This window comes from Oncorhynchus masou, chromosome 29 (genome assembly GCF_036934945.1).
Source record: "Oncorhynchus masou masou isolate Uvic2021 chromosome 29, UVic_Omas_1.1, whole genome shotgun sequence".
Lineage (NCBI taxonomy): Eukaryota > Metazoa > Chordata > Actinopteri > Salmoniformes > Salmonidae > Oncorhynchus > Oncorhynchus masou.
Window position 1 is genome coordinate 74,873,050 of NC_088240.1, and position 21,666 is coordinate 74,894,715.

General features: G+C 42.1%; 1 protein-coding gene across 1 annotated transcript; it reads right to left on the reverse strand.

Moving 5' to 3' along the window:
• Positions 1–5,941: 5,941 nt before the first annotated feature.
• LOC135521311 (ETS domain-containing transcription factor ERF-like) lies at positions 5,942–19,758 on the reverse strand. The gene is made up of 5 exons (XM_064947231.1): positions 19,695–19,758; positions 18,584–18,818; positions 14,618–14,801; positions 11,720–11,849; positions 5,942–6,791 (listed from the first exon to the last, which is right to left on the reverse strand). The coding sequence occupies exons 1-5, from the start codon at positions 19,756–19,758 to the stop codon at positions 5,959–5,961; spliced, it is 1,446 nt and encodes a 481-aa protein (XP_064803303.1). The 3' UTR covers positions 5,942–5,958.
• Between the last annotated feature and the right edge of the window lie 1,908 nt (positions 19,759–21,666).

The following is a 21,666-nucleotide window of genomic DNA, read 5'->3' on the forward strand; positions in this document are numbered from 1 at the left end:
ATCACGTCCCATCTGATCAGTTCAGCTACAGAACTATTCCAAAACAACTACAGGTCAACCCACAGGCCCATAACAACAGACCATGGCTGAACTTGAGACAGAGTGTTGTTCAGATTCTGAGCAAAGGTCATACATAGCACCTCAAGCAACATTTTTTGTGATTCAGCATTCACAATGTTGATATGTTGAAGGCCCAATTCAGTCCCTTAGTAACACATAGACTAAGTTATTTTTGGAGTTCAATTGAGCCTGCAAAACTAAACAGCTAAATAAGTGTTGATCAACTCAAACCATGGATATTGGCCCAACCCTCTAGGTCTGATCAGGTACAGTTGAAGTCAGAAGTTTACATACACTTAGGTTGAAGTCAAGTAATTTTTCCAACAATTGTTTACAGACAGATTATTTCACTTATAATTCACTGTATCACAATTTCAGTGGGTCAGAAGTTTACATACACTAAGTTGACTGTGTCTTTAAACAGCTTGGAAAATTCCAGAAATTATGTCATGGCTTTAGAAGCTTTTGAGGGGCTAAGTGACATCATTTGAGGTGTACCTGTGGATGTATTTCAAGGCCTACCTTCAAACTCTGTGCCTCTTTGCTTGACATCCTGGGAAAATCAAAAGAAATCAGCCAAGACCTCAGAAAAAAACATTGTAGACCTCCACAAGTCTGGTTCATCCTTGGGAACAATTTCCAAATGCCTAAAGGTACCACGTTCATCTGTACAAACAATAGTATGCAAGTATAAACACCATGGGACCATGCAGCCATCATACCGCTCAGGAAGAAAACGCATTCTGTCCCCTAGAGATTAACATACTTTGGTGCTAAAAGTGCAAATAAATCCCAGAACAGCAGCAAAGGACCTTGTGAAGATTTCTGGAGGAAACGGGTACAAAATATCTATATCCACAGTAAAACAAGTCCTATATCGACATAACCTGAAAGGCCACTCAGCGAGGAAGAAGCCACTGCTCCAAAACCGCCATAAAAAAGACTGACTATGGGCACTTCACAAAATAGATGGCATCGTGAGGCAGGAAAATTATGTGGATATATTGAAGCAACATCTCAAAACATCAGTCAGGAAGTTAAAGCTTAGTCACAAATGGGTCTTCCAAATGGACAATGACCCCAAGCATACTTCCAAAGTTGTGGCAAAACGGCTTAAGGACAACAAAGTCAAGGTATTGGAGTGGCCATCACAAAGCCCTGACCTCAATCCTATAGAAACTGTGTGGGCAGAACTGAAAAAGTGTGTGCGAGCAAGGAGGCCTACAAACCTGACTCAGTTACACCAGCTTTGTCAGGAGGAATGGGACAAAATTCACCCAAGTTATTGTGGGAAGCATGTGAAGGCTATTTGAAATGTTTGACCCAAGTTAAACAATTTAAAGGCAATGCTACCATATACTAATTGAGTATATGTAAACTTCTGACCCACTGGGAATGTGATGAAAGAAATAAAAGCTGAAAAAAATAATTCTATTAGTCTGACATTTCACATTCTTAAAATAAAGTTGTGATCCTAACTGACCTAAGACAGGAAATTTTTACTAGGATTAAATGTCAGGAATTGTGAAAAACTTACCAAAATGTACTTGGCTAAGATGTATGTAAACTTCCAACATCAACTGTATATTATTCTCTTGATCTTTGATCCCAGAATTTCTAAGTCACCGAAGTCACTGTTACTACAGGACTTGGCTAACACCCGGTACTCTACCCTGCACCTTACAGACTGCTTTGCCCGATGTACATAGTGATTGAACACTGGTCACCTTAATAACATTTACATACTGTTTTACCCACTTCATATGTATATACTGTATTCTAGTCATGGCTCATCCTATACAACTACTGCTGTACCCACTTTTTCTATTCATATACTGTCTATACCAGTTTATATATATTACAGACTTTGACATTGCTCGTTCTGAAATGTTTTATTTATACTTATTGGATTATGTGCATATTGTTGTGTATTGCTAGGTACGATTACCACATTGTTGGATGCTAGAAACACAAGCATTTCGCTGCACTTGCGATAACATCTGCATATGCAATCAATACATTTATTTGATTTTGATTTGTAGAGGATTAAACAGAACGATGCGGGAGAGGAGTTAGACAAAGGGGAGGGGAGTTAGACAAAGGGGAGGGGAGTTAGACAAAGGGGAGGGGAGTTAGACAAAGGGGAGGGGAGTTAGACAAAAAGGGCCAAAAGTGGGATGGACTCCAGTGACAGATGTGTGTTTGTGTAGCTGCTGTACTTTTCATATAGAAAGAGAAAATAGTGTGATCAACTGGAGTGCAGGAGAAATATGCTACACATAAACCTACTGGTACAATCTCATAACTTGCTATCAGTAGGCTATCTACCTTTGATAATGATTAACAATCTAATCAGTATAATGTATATGTAATTATGTCTAAAAAAACACTCAGACTTTAGGCTCAGCTAAATCAAACATGGCTATTAATGTTATTTGATCAAATATACTTTTTAGATTTTAAATGTCACATTGAAATACTCGTAAAAAAATACATAGGCAAGCAAATCATTGCACGTAGGCCTGGCCACATTGCTGGCAATAACTGCTATAGTTACAGAGTTACATTAAATAATAGGCTACAATGTTGCGAGTCATTTTACAATTATGCTCTTTGCAACATTTTTGTAACATGACGGATAGCGATACTTTGTAGCCTGCTAAAAAATATCACTTGATTGAACAACAAATTAGCAAGCGACCTGACACGTACCCTTCAAATACCAATGTGCTTCAGCAAGTCCTACTCTGTAATGAAAATAGTGTTTAATTAACTGTAAAACACCTGATTTTGGGACTCGAGAGAACGAGATGTTCCGCTAGACTGTAGCCAAACACAACATTCCTTTAGCTAGACGTTTACTAAAGGCTGTCTGGTGAGCTGGCTAGCGAGAGACAAGCCTTTACTCGCGGAATAACCTAATTAAATCCCAAGTTTTTTAAAAATAAGTTACTAAGCATCGAACGTATGTACATGTTAAATATATTATCAAAATGTTTCAACGAGGTACTCACCTCAAAATACAGCAACAAAAAAAAGACTGACAAACGTCTATTATGGTTCGCTGTTCGAAAGTTGTCGTATGTCGCTGGAAAAAAACATTGTACGCGGAAGTACAAATTCAAGTGCACAATTTCCCATTGCCTGATTATTTTATCTACATAAACCACTGGCAAAGTCATGCATGACGATGTCAAAATATATTGGTTTGATGTAATAATACAGTTTTCAATATGATCTAGCTATATAAAATCTGCTTTTCATGTAACTTTTTCCATCCCCAGTTGTTTCCTGATGGGCTACCATACTAGATTGTGTTACACGGTATTCGGTCCCCTCGACTACCCATGGGAGTCAAGTTTATATTTTCACACATAAAGTAATCCGTGTTGAAATATTAATTATGGAATTGAACGCATTATGTCAATTATTGAACAGTATTGAAACCCTGAACTAGTGCATCCATAAATAAATTTAGGAATATCCAGTAGAGGCAATGCTTCTGTTTAGGCTATCACACAAATTATTTCCGATTTAGGTAGTGTCGGCTGTTTGTGAAAGTTTAGGGCATGCACCTATCTTGGTTTGTCATCTTCTTAATTTCCCTTCTTCATATCCGATCTTTAACCCCCCCCCCCCTCCGCCGCTTCTAATGCGTCCGAAATTGCACCCTGTTCACTTTATAGTAGAGAACACTATGCAATTTCTAGACTTTTTAAATCAACACGTTTAATAAAGGTAGGCGGCAGATTTTCATGTCATCATATCCTTGGGAGAGGAGGCCATATGGCATATGCTGTCCCATTACCCTGACTATTACAACTCGTTGAACTCAATCAGTCAATTACACATGCAAGGAAAATAAGACTAAGGGAAACCATGGCCAATTTTTATGAAATCATGAAATCAAACCCTTCCATGATATAATGCAAACTATTCATGTAGACTAGATAAGGTCATTACATTGTAATATAGGTCCAGGTTCGCCACCCTGTGGAGAAAGGATGCTCTACACCAGGGTAAAGCACACACATTCACACAATGAGTTCAGTGCCAACAACAGTCCAATCTCCAGAATAATGTTTATTGCTTTAGAAGTTATTCATATTTTTACTTATTTTTGATCTTTCCATTTTTCCTCTTTACAATAAAACAAATAAAACAAAGAAATGTGACATTATTTCACGGCATGATCATTTTGGATGTGTTTACACATACATTCACAAAGGAAAGAGTATTTACAGCGGTGTTGATAAATGCCACACAGAGATCATGAAACAGAGATTTCTGGTAGAATCTAACAAATAGAGAATTACATGACCTTTACAATAGGGCTTTCACACCTAATGTTACACCGCCACCTGTTACAAACCATACCATATGAATCTGTACAATGTGGGGTAGTTAGTAGTTGGTTTGGAGAAGTTGGTTTGTGTCCCTAGTTGGTATTGAGATACTTTGTACCTCTTGTTTTAATTTCTACAAGGGGACCCATTGCCTAACTGTTGCCATGGATAAAAAGCTTAGACTCAAAAATAATCTACATTTTTTTGTTGTAATTGTAGTTGAAAGAATGTGCTGAAACCAATATTATTCCCATTTGAGAAATGACAGAACAGTTACACTGGGTGAATGCTAACTATAAAAATAAACTACCAGAATATTTAAACCCAAAGGGCTTCTTGGAAAATGACCAAAGGGCACAATTAGCTGGGGTTGAGAAAATATGAGACAATTCCCCATATATGAGTCCTCCTCATAGAAAAAACACCTTTCCAGCGCAGATACTCTGACTGCTGTTAATTATTTAAAACTTTAACGCACCTATACTTGTCAATTTCCCAACATTATTTAAATACATAATTAAATCACACCAACACAGCAAACTTTTATAATATTCATAATAATTAAATGTAATGTACACCATAATAAAATATATACAATGAAATATTGACACAAATTCTAGATTTGTCCAGCTCTCTCTTGCTCTCTCTTTCTCTTTCTCTCCCTCTCACTGAAGAAAGTTAAGCAATTTAAATTAGCATTAAACAATAACAAACAAACAAGTATGGAGTTAGAAATGTGCATTACAATACCAGAGCATTACATTAGCAGAGCAAAATGACTAATTGTTTGGATTTGGGGGATGATCCTTTTTCCCAACAAACTACTAACTGTAGCAGCCTCCTATAAAGACCACCAGCTGGCAATGTTTGACTATGTTTTGAACAGAAAAATACATACCGGTACCCAAGAAAAGGAATCTCCAAAAAACGAAAGTAATATCTCTGTCAGATATAATTTCTTGCGGCCATTATTGCAATTAATCTTATGTGTGTATATTGAAGTGTTGTTTATTATTGTTCTAGTATTATATTTTAATGTAATTCATTATACATTTGACTTATATTTATGCAGTTTGATGGACCCATTGCAGTAACACGGTAACTTACGAATAGCACAGAACAACGTGCAATGCTGTTAAAGCTCAAAACATCACTGAAACCTTGAGACAATAAAATGTGTGGGAGCACATGATGAATAAGTAGTGCACATACATCTGAAACATGGAACACTCTCAGTAATGTCGAAATCAGCAAGCTCACTATCTCAGCTATGTTGGACAAGTACACATGTAAAGAGAGAGCGGAAGGGTGGAGAGAGAGAAGAAGGGTGGAGAGAGAGAAGAAGGGTGGAGAGAGAGAAGAAGGGTTTAGAGAGAGAAGGGTGGAGAGAGAGAAGAAGGGTGGAGAGAGAGAAGGGTGGAGAGAGAGAGGAAGAAAAAAAACAGAGAGACGGGGCAAGATGGCTCAAATAAAGGAGCACATAACAGATGAAGGGAGCGAAAGAGAGAAGGAGAGAGAGGAGAAAAGAGAGAGAGTTATCTAATAGAATCTATTAGCTGTGGATCAATTTTAGAGTCTCTGTCTCCCTGTGCCGTTCAACCAGAGCCATGGAGGGAGAGAGGGATAGAGGGAGGGACAGAGGGGGAGGGGTGAGGGGCACCAGACTCTTGAGGGGATGAGAGGACACAGGGGGAGGGAGGGAGGAGAGAGGTGGCAGTGCTCCCCTTTTCTTCCCCTCCACCAGGATCTGTGATCGACCACTCAGCCTGGTCTCCTTGGTGATGCTGAAGTCAGGCTCGTTGTCTGAGCTGCAGTCACTCAGATCTGTGATCTCCAGGTCCGAGTCTGACTCTGGGTCCTGCTTCACCCCGCCTCGCCGCTCCAATGGGCTCTGTCGCCCCCCAGCACCACCACCAAGACCCATCCCTCCTAGACCCAGCCCTAACCCTAACCCTAGCCCCAACCCAGGCTCCGTGCCTGGGGTATTGGTCTCCCTTCTCTCCCTCTCACCCACAGAGCCCCCGTTGAGAATGTCTGTTCGGCCCAGCGACAGAGCACCAGGAAAAGGAGGCAAGCAGAGTCTGGGCTGCCCACCTGCCGTGCCGTTAGTAACCCCGGTCTGGCCCGCTGCTCCCCTCTCTCCCCCTCCTGCCACCTCTCCCGGGGGGAGTAGGGAGGAGAAGGGGTGAGGCAGCTGGCCCAGGCTGGTCTGCAGCGGGTTGGGGTAGAAGTGGGAGGGATAGAGGGAGCCGGGGGGCAACTTGGGGCAGTTGTTGAGGGAGAAGGCCCCTGAGAGGTAGGGATTGAAGCCCCAGGGGTAGTCGAAGGGAGGGTTGCGGGGGTAAGGACCCAACAGGGACGGGGGCTTGGAGTAACAGGGAGCGGCTGGAAGAGAACAGAGACACAGAGTCAGAGGCTAGCTCTCTGAAGGGGTAAAGATCTCCTGACATACCACATCCAAGCATGTTCACTAATTATGCTCTGCAATAATTAGCAACGCAAATCCACAGCTATACGCTGGGGCAAAATGAGAGCACTGTTGATTTGAATAGAACCCTGATCTTAGACTATATGTCTGCCAGACCTATTCACACATTCAACTGGTTCACAACAAATATGAACATAATGAGAGATATGCTGTCTGGCAGATTAAAGTATCCCGTTAATAACAGAATAGTTATGCCAGTGTAATGAAATAATACTGTCTATGAAAAAAGGAAAATGGACTGTGGTAAGAGAAATCCAGTTATTGGAGAAGTCAACTGAATAACAGAAAAACACAACTCGCACACTCTGGCACTCTACTTAGCTCCATCATACTTTCAGAAACCTGATTAACATAACAGCTGATATAATGTGTATGTGTATTACATCAGCTTCCCTATATGCATCATTTAATAACAACTGAAACAAAGGAGGTAAATCTGAGGTGATACTGGAATTCAATTTTAGTGCGTGAACAAAATAACTCTCTATGACCCCAACTGTACTTCCTTCCAACAACAGACAACAAACTCAAATATTTACCCCATCTCTACCTCTCCCTCTCTACCTCTACCTCTACCTCTCTACCTCTCTACCTCTCTACCTCTCTACCTCTCTCTCTCGCTCTCTCTCTCTCTACCTCCCTCTCTCTCTCTCTCTCTCTCGCTTCCTCCCGCTCTCTCTCTCGCTTCCTCCCGCTCTCTCTCGCGCTTCCTCCCGCTCTCTCTCTCTCTCTCTCTTCCTCCCGCTCTCTCTCTCTCTCGCTCTCTCTCTCTCGCTTCCTCCCGCTCTCTCTCTCTCTCGCTTCCTCCCGCTCTCTCTCTCGCTTCCTCCCGCTCTCTCTCTCTCGCTTCCTCCCGCTCTCTCTCTCTCTCTCCCTCCCGCTCTCTCTCTCTTCCTCCCGCTCTCTCTCTCTTCCTCCCGCTCTCTCTCTCTTCCTCCCGCTCTCTCTCGCTCGTCATCCTGCTCTCTCTCGTCCTCCCGCTCCCTCTCTCTGTTATTTGCTATGGAGGGCTAATTTGACAGTGCTTGAGTCTCTGTGTGCTGGGCCAGAAGTAGCTGGCAGACAAATTAATATTGAATCAGTCAGGCAGGCCTCACTTGCTTATGAAAACACAGTAATGGGTGCCCACGGGCCACAAACTGAAGCCTGCACCCTCAATTAGGGCTTTCCTGCCTGGGATGGGATTAGGACAGGGGGGACACATGTGAGGGAGAGGTGGGTGAGGAGGGAAGGTGGGGGGAATAGGACCTGAGGACAAACAAAACAGAGGGGCCAGGTTGTGATGTGAAGGGGAGTGTGTTCACAGTGTACACACACTAACTCACACACATATACACTGTACAGTGAGGCAACACATTCTGATGCAGCAGCAGGGCTGAAGAGCACACATGGAGTATCCAGACAGGCAAAGGCATCTGTACACACACACGCACAAACACACACACACACATATGCCTGCATGCTCACCCACACACAAATGCACACACATAAAACACACACATACATGCACACAAATAAAACACACACATACAAACTGAAGGATTATATAAAGGGAAAATGCAAATTATTACACTGACATTAATTCTAAAAACCTTAATTGAGCATCTGCCTCATAATAATATGATTATACAGTGCCTTGCGAAAGTATTCGGCCCCCTTGAACTTTGCGACCTTTTGCCACATTTCAGGCTTCAAACATAAATATATAAAACTGTATTTTTTTGTGAAGAATCAACAACAAGTGGGACACAATCATGAAGTGGAACGACATTTATTGGATATTTCAAACTTTTTTAACAAATCAAAAACGGAAAAAATTGGGCGTGCAAAATTATTCAGCTCCCTTAAGTTAATACTTTGTAGCGCCACCTTTTGCTGCGATTACAGCTGTAAGTCGCTTGGGGTATATCTCTATCAGTTTTGCACATCGAGAGACTGAAATTTTTTCCCATTCCTCCATGCAAAACAGCTCGAGCTCAGTGAGGTTGGATGGAGAGCATTTGTGAACAACAGTTTTCAGTTCTTTCCACAGATTCTCGATTGGATTCAGGTCTGGACTTTGACTTGACCATTCTAACACCTGGCTATGTTTATTTTTTAACCATTCCATTGTAGATTTTGCTTTATGTTTTGGATCATTGTCTTGTTGGAAGACAAATCTCCATCCCAGTCTCAGGTCTTTTGCAGACTCCATCAGGTTTTCTTCCAGAATGGTCCTGTATTTGGCTCCATCCATCTTCCCATCAATTTTAACCATCTTCCCTGTCCCTGCTGAAGAAAAGCAGGCCCAAACCATGATGCTGCCACCACCATGTTTGACAGTGGGTATGGTGTGTTCAGGGTGATGAGCTGTGTTGCTTTTACGCCAAACATAACGTTTTGCATTGTTGCCAAAAAGTTCCATTTTGGTTTCATCTGACCAGAGCACCTTCTTCCACATGTTTGGTGTGTCTCCCAGGTGGCTTGTGGCAAACTTTAAACAACACTTTTTATGGATATCTTTAAGAAATGGCTTTCTTCTTGCCACTCTTCCATAAAGGCCAGATTTGTGCAATATACGACTGATTGTTGTCCTATGGACAGAGTCTCCCACCTCAGCTGTAGATCTCTGCAGTTCATCCAGAGTGATCATGGGCCTCTTGGCTGCATCTCTGATCAGTCTTCTCCTTGTATGAGCTGAAAGTTTAGAGGGACGGCCAGGTCTTGGTAGATTTGCAGTGGTCTGATACTCCTTCCATTTCAATATTATCGCTTGCACAGTGCTCCTTGGGATGTTTAAAGCTTTGGAAATCTTTTTGTATCCAAATCCGGCTTTAAACTTCTTCACAACAGTATCTCGGACCTGCCTGGTGTGCTCCTTGTTCTTCATGATGCTCTCTGCGCTTTTAACGGACCTCTGAGACTATCACAGCACAGGTACATTTATACGGAGACTTGATTACACACAGGTGGATTGTATTTATCGTCATTAGTCATTTAGGTCAACATTGGATCATTCAGAGATCCTCACTGAACTTCTGGAGAGAGTTTGCTGCACTGAAAGTAAAGGGGCTGAATAATTTTGCACGCCCAATTTTTCAGTTTTTGATTTGTTAAAAAAGTTTGAAATATCCAATAAATGTCGTTCCACTTCATGATTGTGTCCCACTTGTAGTTGATTCTTCACAAAAAAATAGTTTTATATCTTTATGTTTGAAGCCTGAAATGTGGCAAAAGGTCGCAAAGTTCAAGGGGGCCGAATACTTTCGCAAGGCACTGTATACACTTCCATCTAACCCTTTCTCTCACCTGAAGGAGAGTATGAATTTGAGGCAGTAAAGGGACAGATCTCATATCTCTGCTGTGTAAAGTACTGCAGTGAACATGGATTTGATCTTGTTCCTTCTCTCCTTATCCTCTCCTCATTTCCTCTATCATTCTCAGGCTCCACTTTCCATCAGTTCTCCTCCTTCCTTCCTTCCTTACTTCCTTCCTTCCTTCCTTCCTTTGTTCTTTACCTTCCCTCTCTCTCCTCTGTTCTTTACCTTCCCTCTCTCTCCTCTGTTCTTTACCTTCCCTCTCTCCTCTGTTCTTTACCTTCCCTCTCTCCTCTGTTCTTTATCTTCCCTCTCTCTCCTCTGTTCTTTACCTTCCCTCTCTCTCCTCTGTTCTTTACCTTCCCTCTCTCTCCTCTGTTCTTTACCTTCCCTCTCTCTCCTCTGTTCTTTACCTTCCCTCTCTCCTCTGTTCTTTACCTTCCCTCTCTCCTCTGTTCTTTACCTTCCCTCTCTCTCCTCTGTTCTTTACCTTCCCTCTCTCTCCTCTGTTTACCTTCCCTCTCTCTCCTCTGTTCTTTACCTTCCCTCTCTCCTCTGTTCTTTACCTTCCCTCTCTCCTCTGTTCTTTACCTTCCCTCTCTCCTCTGTTCTTTACCTTCCCTCTCTCATCTGTTCTTTACCTTCCCTCTCTCATCTGTTCTTTACCTTCCCTCTCTCTCATCTGTTCTTTACCTTCCCTCTCTCCTCTGTTCTTTACCTTCCCTCTCTCTCCTCTGTTCTTTACCTTCCCTCTCTCTCCTCTGTTCTTTACCTTCCCTCTCTCTCCTCTGTTCTTTACCTTCCCTCTCTCCTCTGTTCTTTACCTTCCCTCTCTCATCTGTTGTTTACCTTCCCTCTCTCCTCTGTTCTTTACCTTCCCTCTCTCCTCTGTTCTTTACCTTCCCTCTCTCTCCTCTGTTCTTTACCTTCCCTCTCTCATCTGTTCTTTACCTTCCCTCTCTCACCTGTTCTTTACCTTCCCTCTCTCCTCTGTTCTTTACCTTCCCTCTCTACTCTGTTCTTTACCCCTTCCCTCTCTCCTCTGTTCTTTACCTTCCCTCTCTCTCCTCTGTTCTTTACCTTCCCTCTCTCATCTGTTCTTTACCTTCCCTCTCTCATCTGTTCTTTACCTTCCCTCTCTCCTCTGTTCTTTACCTTCCCTCTCTCCTCTGTTCTTTACCTTCCCTCTCTCATCTGTTCTTTACCTTCCCTCTCTCCTCTGTTCTTTACCTTCCCTCTCTCCTCTGTTCTTTACCCCTTCCCTCTCTCCTCTGTTCTTTACCTTCCCTCTCTCCTCTGTTCTTTACCTTCCCTCTCTCCTCTGTTCTTTACCTTCCCTCTCTCCTCTGTTCTTTACCTTCCCTCTCTCCTCTGTTCTTTACCTTCCCTCTCTCCTCTGTTCTTTACCTTCCCTCTCTCCTCTGTTCTTTACCTTCCCTCTCTCATTTTTCTCAATCATCTTCTACCTTATTTTTACCACTGTCACCCCTCTCCCTCTCGCCTCTTATCTCTCCTCTCCTCTCTCTCACCTGAGCTGAGGAAGGGGAATGTGTCCAGTCTCAGTTTGTCTCCCTCTGGTCCCGGGGCTGTGGCCACTCTATCAAACAGGGAGGTTCCTCTCCCTGACTCTGGCAAACGAGGGAACAGTGACTGCAGGGCCTGGGAGAAAGAGGGAAGACAGAGAGACAGAACAAAAAAAACATTAGAATCTGCTCATGTCATTTAAGCATTTAATAGCAATTAATTTAATCAGCAAAGAAAAACTAGACTTGTCTTTAGGATCAACCTCCTCTTTAAATCACCATGTCTTTAGGGTAAGTCATTTGATGGAGATGGCACCCTGTAGTGTGTGGTGCAAACACACCAACAGTCACAGCAAGGACAGGATAAAAGGAAGTGCCAGGGGACTGAGAGGGAGAGGAGAAGGGAGAACATGAGAAGATGAGGAGAGGAGGTAGGAGGACACAGAGGCTCAAAGACTCAAAGCCAGGAGAAGTACAGAGTCAAATGGAGGCCAACGATTAAGTGGGTACAAAGGCTAAACTACGAGAGATAGAGGGATTGGGCGCCCTTCGAGGAGGGAAGAGTGTGTGGGGACAAAGGAGGGAAAGGATTGATGGAAGGGAGAGAGACTTAACAACATAATAGCTGTGGGGTAAGAGAGAGAGAGAGAGAGGGGAGAATGTATGTGTGTGTGTGTGCTCATGAGGTGTGTGTGTGTGTGTGTGTGTGTGTGTGTGTGTGTGTGTGTGTGTGTGTGTGTGTGTGTGTGTGTGTGTGTGTGTGTGTGTGTGTGTGTGTGTGTGTGTGTGTGTGTGTTTGTGTGTGTTAGAAGTGCTTTAAAACAGGAAAGAGAAAGGTGGCCAAACAAACGAAACGGTTAAATCACACAGAGTCAAGGGAGACAGAGAGAGAGAGAGGATTTCTCTTTTTTTAGAAGAGCCGGGATCAATAATTTCTGTCACCCCTCAGCTCCAAGTTTGAAAAGCGAAACTGTACTTCCAAGCTGCATGATCTGGATTGCTTAACCAAACCTGCATTAATGACCGAACATTGATCTGATCTGAGGTATCTACTTGTCTTTTATTTCTTTCATTTTCAATCGATGACAGAGGCATAGGCCATCCGAGACGGGAATGTTAGAAGGGTGGATAACGTCTTCTTTTATTTTAAGGACAAGTTAAAACCATCTCTCCAGTTTCTCCTTCACTCTCTCTGTGACTCTCTTTTTCTATCTTTCAGGACAAGCAAAGACGACTAGTCATTTAAAGTTAACTCTATTCCCTTTGAAATAGATTTCATGAATTAAATTAATAAAGATATTATACTATTTGCACTAGTATCACAATGTCCATTTTTTTGTATTTGTAAAACATCTGTAACAAAAAAAAATGTCATAGCAATTTCTATATTCAAGCAAATGAGAAAGTATGAATCAGTTAGTGTTTCATTTGAATATATCATCACCTAAATGGATCCATCAGAAATATGCACCCTGAGCACAGACCATTACTTCAATACGTGTATCTATTGTTTCATGACAAACTGTAACAGGACAGTTTTATTCATACAACCCCTCTGATGGTCCAAGAACATTTATCTCTGTAAAAGCTGTCTCTGAGCAAATCATAAGTGAAGAACATTTATCTCTGTAAAAGCTGTCTCTGGGCAAATCATAAGTGAAGAACATTTATCTCTGTAAAAGCTGCCTCTGGGCAAATCATAAGTGAAGAACATTTATCTCTGTAAAAGCTGTCTCTGGGCAAATCATAAGTGAAGAACATTTATCTCTGTAAAAGCTGTCTCTGGGCAAATCATAAGTGAAAAACATGTATCTCTGTAAAAGCTGTCTCTGGGCAAATCATAAGTGAAGAACATTTATCTCTGTAAAAGGTGTCTCTGGTCAAATCATAAGTCAAGAACATTTATCTCTGTAAAAGCTGTCTCTGGGCAAATCATAAGTGAAGAACATTTATCTCTGTAAAAGCTGTCTCTGGGCAAATCATAAGTCAAGAACATTTATCTCTGTAAAAATGTCAAGCTGTCTCTGGGCAAATCATAAGTGAAGAACATTTATCTCTGTAAAAATGTCAAGCTGTCTCTGGGCAAATCATAGGTGAAGAACATTTATCTCTGTAAAAATGTCAAGCTGTCTCTGGGCAAATCATAAGTGAAGAACATTTATATCTGTAAAAATGTCAAGCTGTCTCTGGGCAAATCATAAGTGAAGAACATTTATCTCTGTAAAAGCTGTCTCTGGGCAAATCATAAGTGAAGAACATTTATCTCTGTAAAAATGTCAAGCTGTCTCTGGGCAAATCTTAAGTGAAGAACATTTTATCATGATCAGGACTGCTGCTATTAGAGACAGTAAATAAAAGATGGATGATAAGACACGCGGAATACAATTGATCCTCCCGTAACTGAAGAATGAATACACGGCAGGAGTCTGTACAGTACAATCTGCAGTTCCCTGAGACGAAATGGATTTTAGCTCGACCCGCTGAATCAAATCAACATTAATAAACAATCAAGTATGGAGTTGTGGCAACCATATTTCCATCTCTCCCTCTCATTTTCCTCCCTTTATTTCTCTTCTTTTCCCCAATGTTTTGTCGTTGATGGTTCTCAGGTACTCAGAATCTGCTGGTCTTCTATCCAACTTGTCCTTTAATGTTGGTGAATTCAAACATGTACTGTTCAAATGATAGCTCCCTTTAGACAATGTGATGGATTGTGTTAACAGCGGGGAATAACTTGGAGTAGCTGTCTATTCTGGAAGACCTGTCATTCCTGTCCTTACAATCCTCTCTTTATCTTTTCCCTTCATACCCTCCTCCATCCATTACCCTTCTCTCCATCCCTCCCTCTGTCCTAAACTCCATTCGTTCCTCCATCCCTCACTTCCTCCGTTACTCCCTCCATACCTCGGGTGTGAGAGGGCTGCAGTCGGGCGCGGCGGATCCCCCATTGAAGTGGTTCTGGAGCAGAAAGGGGGAGCTGGCCATGTCCAGCAGAGGATAGTTCACCAGCACCACCTTACTGAAGTTAAACTTGTAGGTGAAACGCTTCCCTTTGGTTTTGTGCAAAATACGCTTATTATAGTAGTACCTGGGTGGGGGAGGATGGAGAGAAAGGTGAACGGGAAGAGATTAAGAAAGAGGGAATGGAGAAAGGAGAGAAAAAAATAGGTAGAGTTAGAAACAAATATCCATATTGTCATCGATGGTTCACAGCGGGGCTCTCCAATTTGCTTCCTGGAGAGCTATCATCCTGTTGGTTTTCCCTCCAAACCCAATCTAGCGCAACTGATTCTAATAATAAGCTGGTTGGTCAAATGAATCAGGTTAGTTACACCTGGGGTTGGAGCGAAAACCTACAGGAGGGTAGCTCTCCAGGAAGGGTTGGAGAGCCCTGGTCAACAGTAATGTGTTCCCTTAACAGCAGGAGGAACAACACTGGTCCTCCAGGGCTGAACTCCTGCTGGGTTTGTTTCTCCCTGGCATCTCACTGATCAATTCATGTTTTGATTTGATAAAGTCTCCACACACCTCGTTAGGCAGGACTAAATAAGTACTTGAATAAAACCAAAAACAAGCACATAAACAACATCCCTCCACAGCCTGATCTGACCTGCTGTGCACTGTTGACATACAGCAATTATCATGTCAATATTAAATATATTTGGGAAGGGCCCGTAAGTAAGCATTTCACTGTTTATCAACACCTGTTGTTTACGAAGCATGTGATGAATACATTTGATTCATTACATGTACAGTATATGTACAGAAATATGATTTATTACATGTACAGTATATGTACAGAAATATGAATTACTACATGTACAGTATATGTACAGAAATATGAATTACTACATGTACAGTATATGTACAGAAATATGAATTACTACATGTACAGTATATGTACAGAAATATGATTTATTACATGTACAGTATATGTACAGAAATATGCATAATAGATATACATCAACTCTTGCTGTCAGTGCTTCTGGCATCATTCACAACTGAAGTGCCTCTTTGAGGGCGGGACTACAATGTGGGTGGTGTCTCTATGGAAACAAACTCAGGTGCCAGTCACTCCAAACTTACATGGCTTGTTTCCTGTGCCACCCACTGAGGTGTCACAGGCTACAGTACCTGTCAGAATCCCACACTGTCAGATACTACATAGTGCCATATGGTTCAGATGAGAGGGTTGGTACAGAGGTGAGGCGGGGTGGGGGGCTGTTCTCAAAACGGAATAAAGAAAAAACATATTATATTAAGCTGGTGACTGTCCTGATTCATTCTTAGACTTTAAATTACTATTTTAAGCATGTAAGTCGTTTAAAATAGGCCTGTGACAAAGTTGAAATCCTGTATAGCTACACTGTAGATGTAAGGTAACAACTTCACAGGCATACAGACCTGTATACAGTGCATTCGGAAAGTATTCAAAACCCTTCACTTTTTCCACATGTTGTTAAGTTACAGCCTTATTTCCTCATCAACCTACATACAATACCCTATAATGACAAAGCAAAAACAGTTTAGATTATTTGCAAATGTATAAAAAAATGAAAACTGAAATATCACATTTACTATCACATATCACAGACCCTTTACTCAGTACTTTGTTGAAGCACCTTTGGCAGAGATTACAGCCTTGAGATTACAGTCTTCTCGGGTATGACACTACAAGCTTGGCACACCTGTATTTGGGGAGTTTCTCCCACTTTTCTCTGCAGCTCCTCTCAATCTCTGTCAGGTTGGATCTGGAGGGTTGCTGCACAGCTATTTTGAGGTCTCTCCAGAGATGTTCGATCGGTTCATGTCCGGGCTCTGGCTGGGCCACACACGGACATTCAGAGACTTGTCCCGAAGCCCCTCCTGCGTTGTCTTGGCTATGTGCCTAGGGTCGTTGTCCTGTTGGAAGGTGAACCTTCGCCCCAGTCTGAGGTCCTGAGCACTCTGGAGCAGGTTTTCATCAAGGATATCTCTGTACCTTGCTCCGTTCATCTTTCCCTCGATCCTGACTAGTCTCCCAATCCCTGCCGCTGAAAAACATCCCCACAGCATGATGCTGCCACCACCATGTTTCACTGTAGGGATGGTGCCAGGTTTCCTCCAGACATGACGCTTGGCATTTAGGCCAAAGAGTTCCATCTTGGTTTCATCAGACCAGAGAATCTTGTTTCTCATGGTTTGAGAGTCCTTTAGGAGCCCTTTGACAAACTCCAAATGGGCTGTCATGTGCTTTTTATTGAGGAGTGGCTTCCGTCTGGCCGCTCTACCATAAAAGCCTTTTTGTTGGAGTGCTGCAGAGATTATTGTCTATCTGGAAGGTTCTCCCATCTCCACAGAGGAACTCGGGAGCTCTGTCAGAGTGACCATTGGGTTCTTGGTCACCTCCATGACCAAGGCCCTTCTCCCCTGATTGCTCAGTTTGGCCGGGCGTGCAGCTCTAGGAAGAGTCTTGGTGGTTCCAAACTTCTTCCATTTAAGAATGATGGAGGCCATTGTGTTCTTGGGGACCTTCAGTGCTGCAGGAATGTTTTGGTACCCTTCCCTAGATCTGTGCCTCGACACAATCCTGTCCTGGAGCTTTACAGACAACTCCTTTGGACTCATGGCTTGGTGTTTTCTCTGACATGCACTGTTAACTTTGGGACCTTATATAAACAGGTGTTTGCCTTTCCTAATCATGTCCAATCAATTAAATTTACCACAGGTGGATTCCAATCAAGTTGTAGAAACATCTCAAGGATGGTCAATGGAAACAGGATGCACCTGAGCTCAAATTCCTGTCTCATTGCAAAGGCCCTGAATACTTATGCAAATAAGGTATTTCTGTTATCTATTTTTATAAGTTAGCAACAATTTCCCAAAAACTATTTTTGCTTTGTCATTATGGGGTATTGTGTAGATTGATGAGGGGGGAAAATGTAATCCATTTTAGAATAATGTGTAAAAAGTGAAGGGGTCTGAATACTTTCCAAATACAATGCATATCAGTATGTATCCACAACAAACAGTTGGGGCCCTCACAATGATTTGTACACTTTTGCTTTGCATGGCAATTGTGCCATGGCCCTTAATTGAGCAATTAAGCTAGGCTAATCAAGAAGGCTAATTATGGCCCCAGCCAATTCATAACAATTAGACCCCTACGACAGCCCCCATTAACGAGAGGGCAGGGGAAACCAGGGAGGGGGGTAACAGTGTGTGTGTGTGTGTGTGTGTGTGTGTGTGTGTGTGTGTGTGTGTGTGTGTGTGTGTGTGTGTGTGTGTGTGTGTGTGTGTGTGTGTGTGTGTGTGTGTGTGTGTGTGTGTGTGTGTGTGTGTGTGTGTGTGTGTGTGTGTGTGTGTGTGTGTGTGTATATATATTGTCATTTGCATAAGCAAGTAACGAGTAGCGGTGGGATGTGGGATGTGGGGTAAATTCAATAAAATGATCTATAGCAGAATAGGTAGCAGGGCTATAGTTTAAATCGCATAGCAATGCGTAGAGTTTTGAGCCAAGTATTTCTGAGAAGGCAGAAGGACTTCATTTATTCTCAGTAGGTCTAAATCTAAGCTATTTTACATGGGGGATTAATTCCGAAATTCTTATTGAATTTTTTATAGAGAGGTTTAATAGTGAACTTATCCATTTGGACATTGGAAATAAAGAGGAATCAAGGGTATTGACATTTCAGGAAAAAACATTTTTCTTTCCATTTTTACTGACATGGAGGGAGAAGATGAATGAGACACGTAGGACTTATATCCACTACAAATGAATACTGATATTTTTCAGTATAAGAAGCCAGAAAAAGTATCTAATAAAGCACACACATACACAAAAACACACACATGCACAGGCACACACCCACACACACACACAGTTCCTACCTTAGCGCCCTGCTCAACTTATCGTAGTTCATGTGGGGTTTGCATTTCCTGAGGCCCCACAGTTTGGCCACCTCGTCAGGGTCCTTGATGACAAACTCTCCATATTCCCCCTGCCAGGAAATCACACTCTGGTACTCCTCCTTCTGCAGCAGCTCCAGGATGAAGTGCCAAAGCTGAATCTGTCGCGAGCCGGGGCTCGACTCAGGCTTGTAGGCCCAGTCTGGGAAGGCAATGCCTGAGGAGGAGGAGCAGGAGAGTGGGAGGATGAGATTGAGGCCCATTGGTTTGTGAATGGTGAGTGCTGGCCAAAGGGGCTAGCTGTCTGGATGACTGATGGAGTGATACAGTTAAGGGATGATGTGGTTAATATCATAGAGCATGCTTACAGCAATGTTGCTCTGTGGTACTACTAATGGCCTCTAGCTTGGACCCACTAGCTGGTCAGATAGATTTCTGTTCTCTTTCAGAGTTGATGGATGCTACTTACATTTTGATAATACTTGAATTCTAACTGCCTGCTGCCATACACTTCTAATATAATTAAATAGCTCATCAATTGAACAAAAATTCTGGCTAATTGCCTTGCAGAATAAGTAAAGAAACATGATTCCTAACAAATTAGAAAAGCTATTTGTTCACTGATGTGTGTGGTAAGTTTGTTTGTTATTCAAATATAAAAATGATCTTTATAATGCAGACTTGTTGGAGTATACATATTGACCATTAGAAAACACTAGCCATCAAAGGCCTGACGTACTAAGCAGTAACACAGGGAAAAATAATGCAAGGGAATACAGGTAAACCTACTACAAATAGGTACATAAAGGTTAAGAGGTAGGAACAAAGCATTTGTTGAAGTGTAAATAAAGACAGTTTGGTAAATTAGCATCAAGATTTTTTGTTGTCTATTTTATTCCTGCTGATAATAACATCTAACACCAAACATTGCACAGGTACAGCACATTGTACATCTCCCCTTAGTGTATAACTGGTATCTGCCTTCCCCCAAATGTTAATCAAATGTTCCTCCACAACCCTAATAAAATCCCCAACTCCCCAAACCACGTACCCCGGCTTCCGCAAAAAAGTGCCCCAATCCTGCTTGCCTCACCTGGAGTCCAGAGGGCAGGGACAGGGGGGGTGAGCAACAGATCACTGACACAGTTACAGTCCATGCCTCCACTACACCTGAGAGATGGGGAGACAAAGGGAGAGAAGGAAAAATTCCAATTGAATTCCAATTACTTTTATTTCTTGGGAGAAAAGGAAAAAGAAAGGTGAGAGTGAGGGGTGAGTTAAACAAGTCTGAGGTGAGAGATGACCTGCAGGGCAAAGGGCGAGGGATGGTTTTACACTGTGGTTTTGAGTCATATCAGCGTTACATACAGTATATATCAAGAGCTTTTGTAGGTCACGTGTTTGATGGAACGATCTAACAGGGTCAGAGAGCACTAACTGATGCAATGTGGAGGACACCCCTACAGTACAGAATATGAGAAATTAAAACATCTCTTTTAAACGTGAAGAAGGTGCAGGATAATGAGGTGATAGATAGAAGCTGTTTTGATCAAAAAGTGGGAGTAGGAAGTAGTGATTCATTCCAAAATGGTTAGTGGTTTAGTGGTTATAACGGCTATATTGACAAAGACGTAACATGAAACACTGATATATTCAATTTACAATCCATTAAAATAATTCATATTTGTAATACAATGAGTATAAAATTACAAAAATAGAAACTAAAATGAGAACCAAGGCCATGTAAGTAAAAACAAATAAAGCTGTATTTTCATATTTTCACATTACTACCTAAGATAAGATCTGTATCGAATATGCCAAATAAATGCCCAAAAATTGGAATTGGGTTGGCTAGTGAAAAGCACAACAGGTGAATGTACAGAATAAATACATCCAGACATGTTTATTGGCCAGCAAACTGTTGATCAGCACAGTCTTTCTGTCTGAACATTCACAATTTTATTTTTGAGAAAATAATCTCTGAATATAGAAATTAAACTGTGAATTAGGGTGGCAGGTAGCCTAGTGGTTGGAGCAGTGGGCTCTAAATATCTGAGCTGACAAGATGAAAAATCTGTCGATGTGCCCTTGAGCAAGGCACTTAACCTTCCTTTGCTCCTACTATGGCTGACCCTGTAATATGAGTGAATATGACTAAAGACAGAGTTGTAATTTGACTGTGCACATTAGACAACTGTGGGGGTGAATGGTAAAATACTAAGGCTGTGCACCTGTCAATGTTAGGATGAAGTGAAGTTAGAGGAGTTCAAGAGATTAGATACAGTTTGGATATTACAGTTTCATCTTGGTTGTTTTACAAACCTCAAATGGAAAATAAACCATGCCACTGCAAAAGTATCTTTAATGCTGGTCTCTCCATCTATCTCTCCATCTCTTTCTCTCTCTCTTTCCACTCTCTGTCTCTATTTAATTATGCTCTGTGAAATGTGGATTTTCCCTCCAGCATTGAAATGGTACGTGAATTATTGAGGTGTGTTTGTATAAATTATTATTACTAACTCCAGGCATTTCTCTCTCACTCACCCTCTCACTCACTCTCACCCTCTCACTCACTCTCACCCTCTCACTCTTTTTAGTCTTTGGACTGTGGCTCCTCCCGCTCTCTTCATCTTTGTGTTTTCAGACCTCTCTTTCTTTCTCAGAATCCACCGTCTGACTGCATATATCCTTTCTTCTTTTTCCTCTCTTCCTCATTTTCTTGTTCTCCCTGCTCCTCCTTTACTGTCCCTCCTTTACTGTCCCTCCTTTACTGCTCCTCCTTTACTGCTCCTCCTTTACTGCTCCTCCTTTACTGCCCCTCCTTTACTGCCCCTCCTTTACTGCCCCTCCTTTACTGCCCCTCCTTTACTGCCCCTCCTTTACTGCTCCTCCTTTACTGCCTCTCCTTTACTGCTCCTCCTTTACTGCTCCTCCTTTACGGTCCCTCCTTTACTGCTCCTCCTTTACGGTCCCTCCTTTACGGTCTCTCCTTTACTGCCCCTCCTTTAATGCTCCTCCTTTACTGCTACTCCTTTACTGCTCCTCCTTTACGGTCCCTCCTTTAC

What these genes read in the sequence shown, in the direction of transcription:
- LOC135521311 (XM_064947231.1), bottom strand. Translation starts at nt 19,758, where the DNA reads ATGGACTGTAACTGTGTCAGTGATCTGTTGCTCACCCCCCCTGTCCCT. An exon ending in GCAGCCCTCTCACACCCGAG is followed by an intron (nt 11,850 to 14,617) that starts GTATGGAGGGAG and finishes TCTTTCTCCCAG; the next exon opens with GCCCTGCAGTCACTGTTCCC. An exon ending in ATTCCCCTTCCTCAGCTCAG is followed by an intron (nt 6,792 to 11,719) that starts GTGAGAGAGAGG and finishes GTTCTCTTCCAG; the next exon opens with CCGCTCCCTGTTACTCCAAG.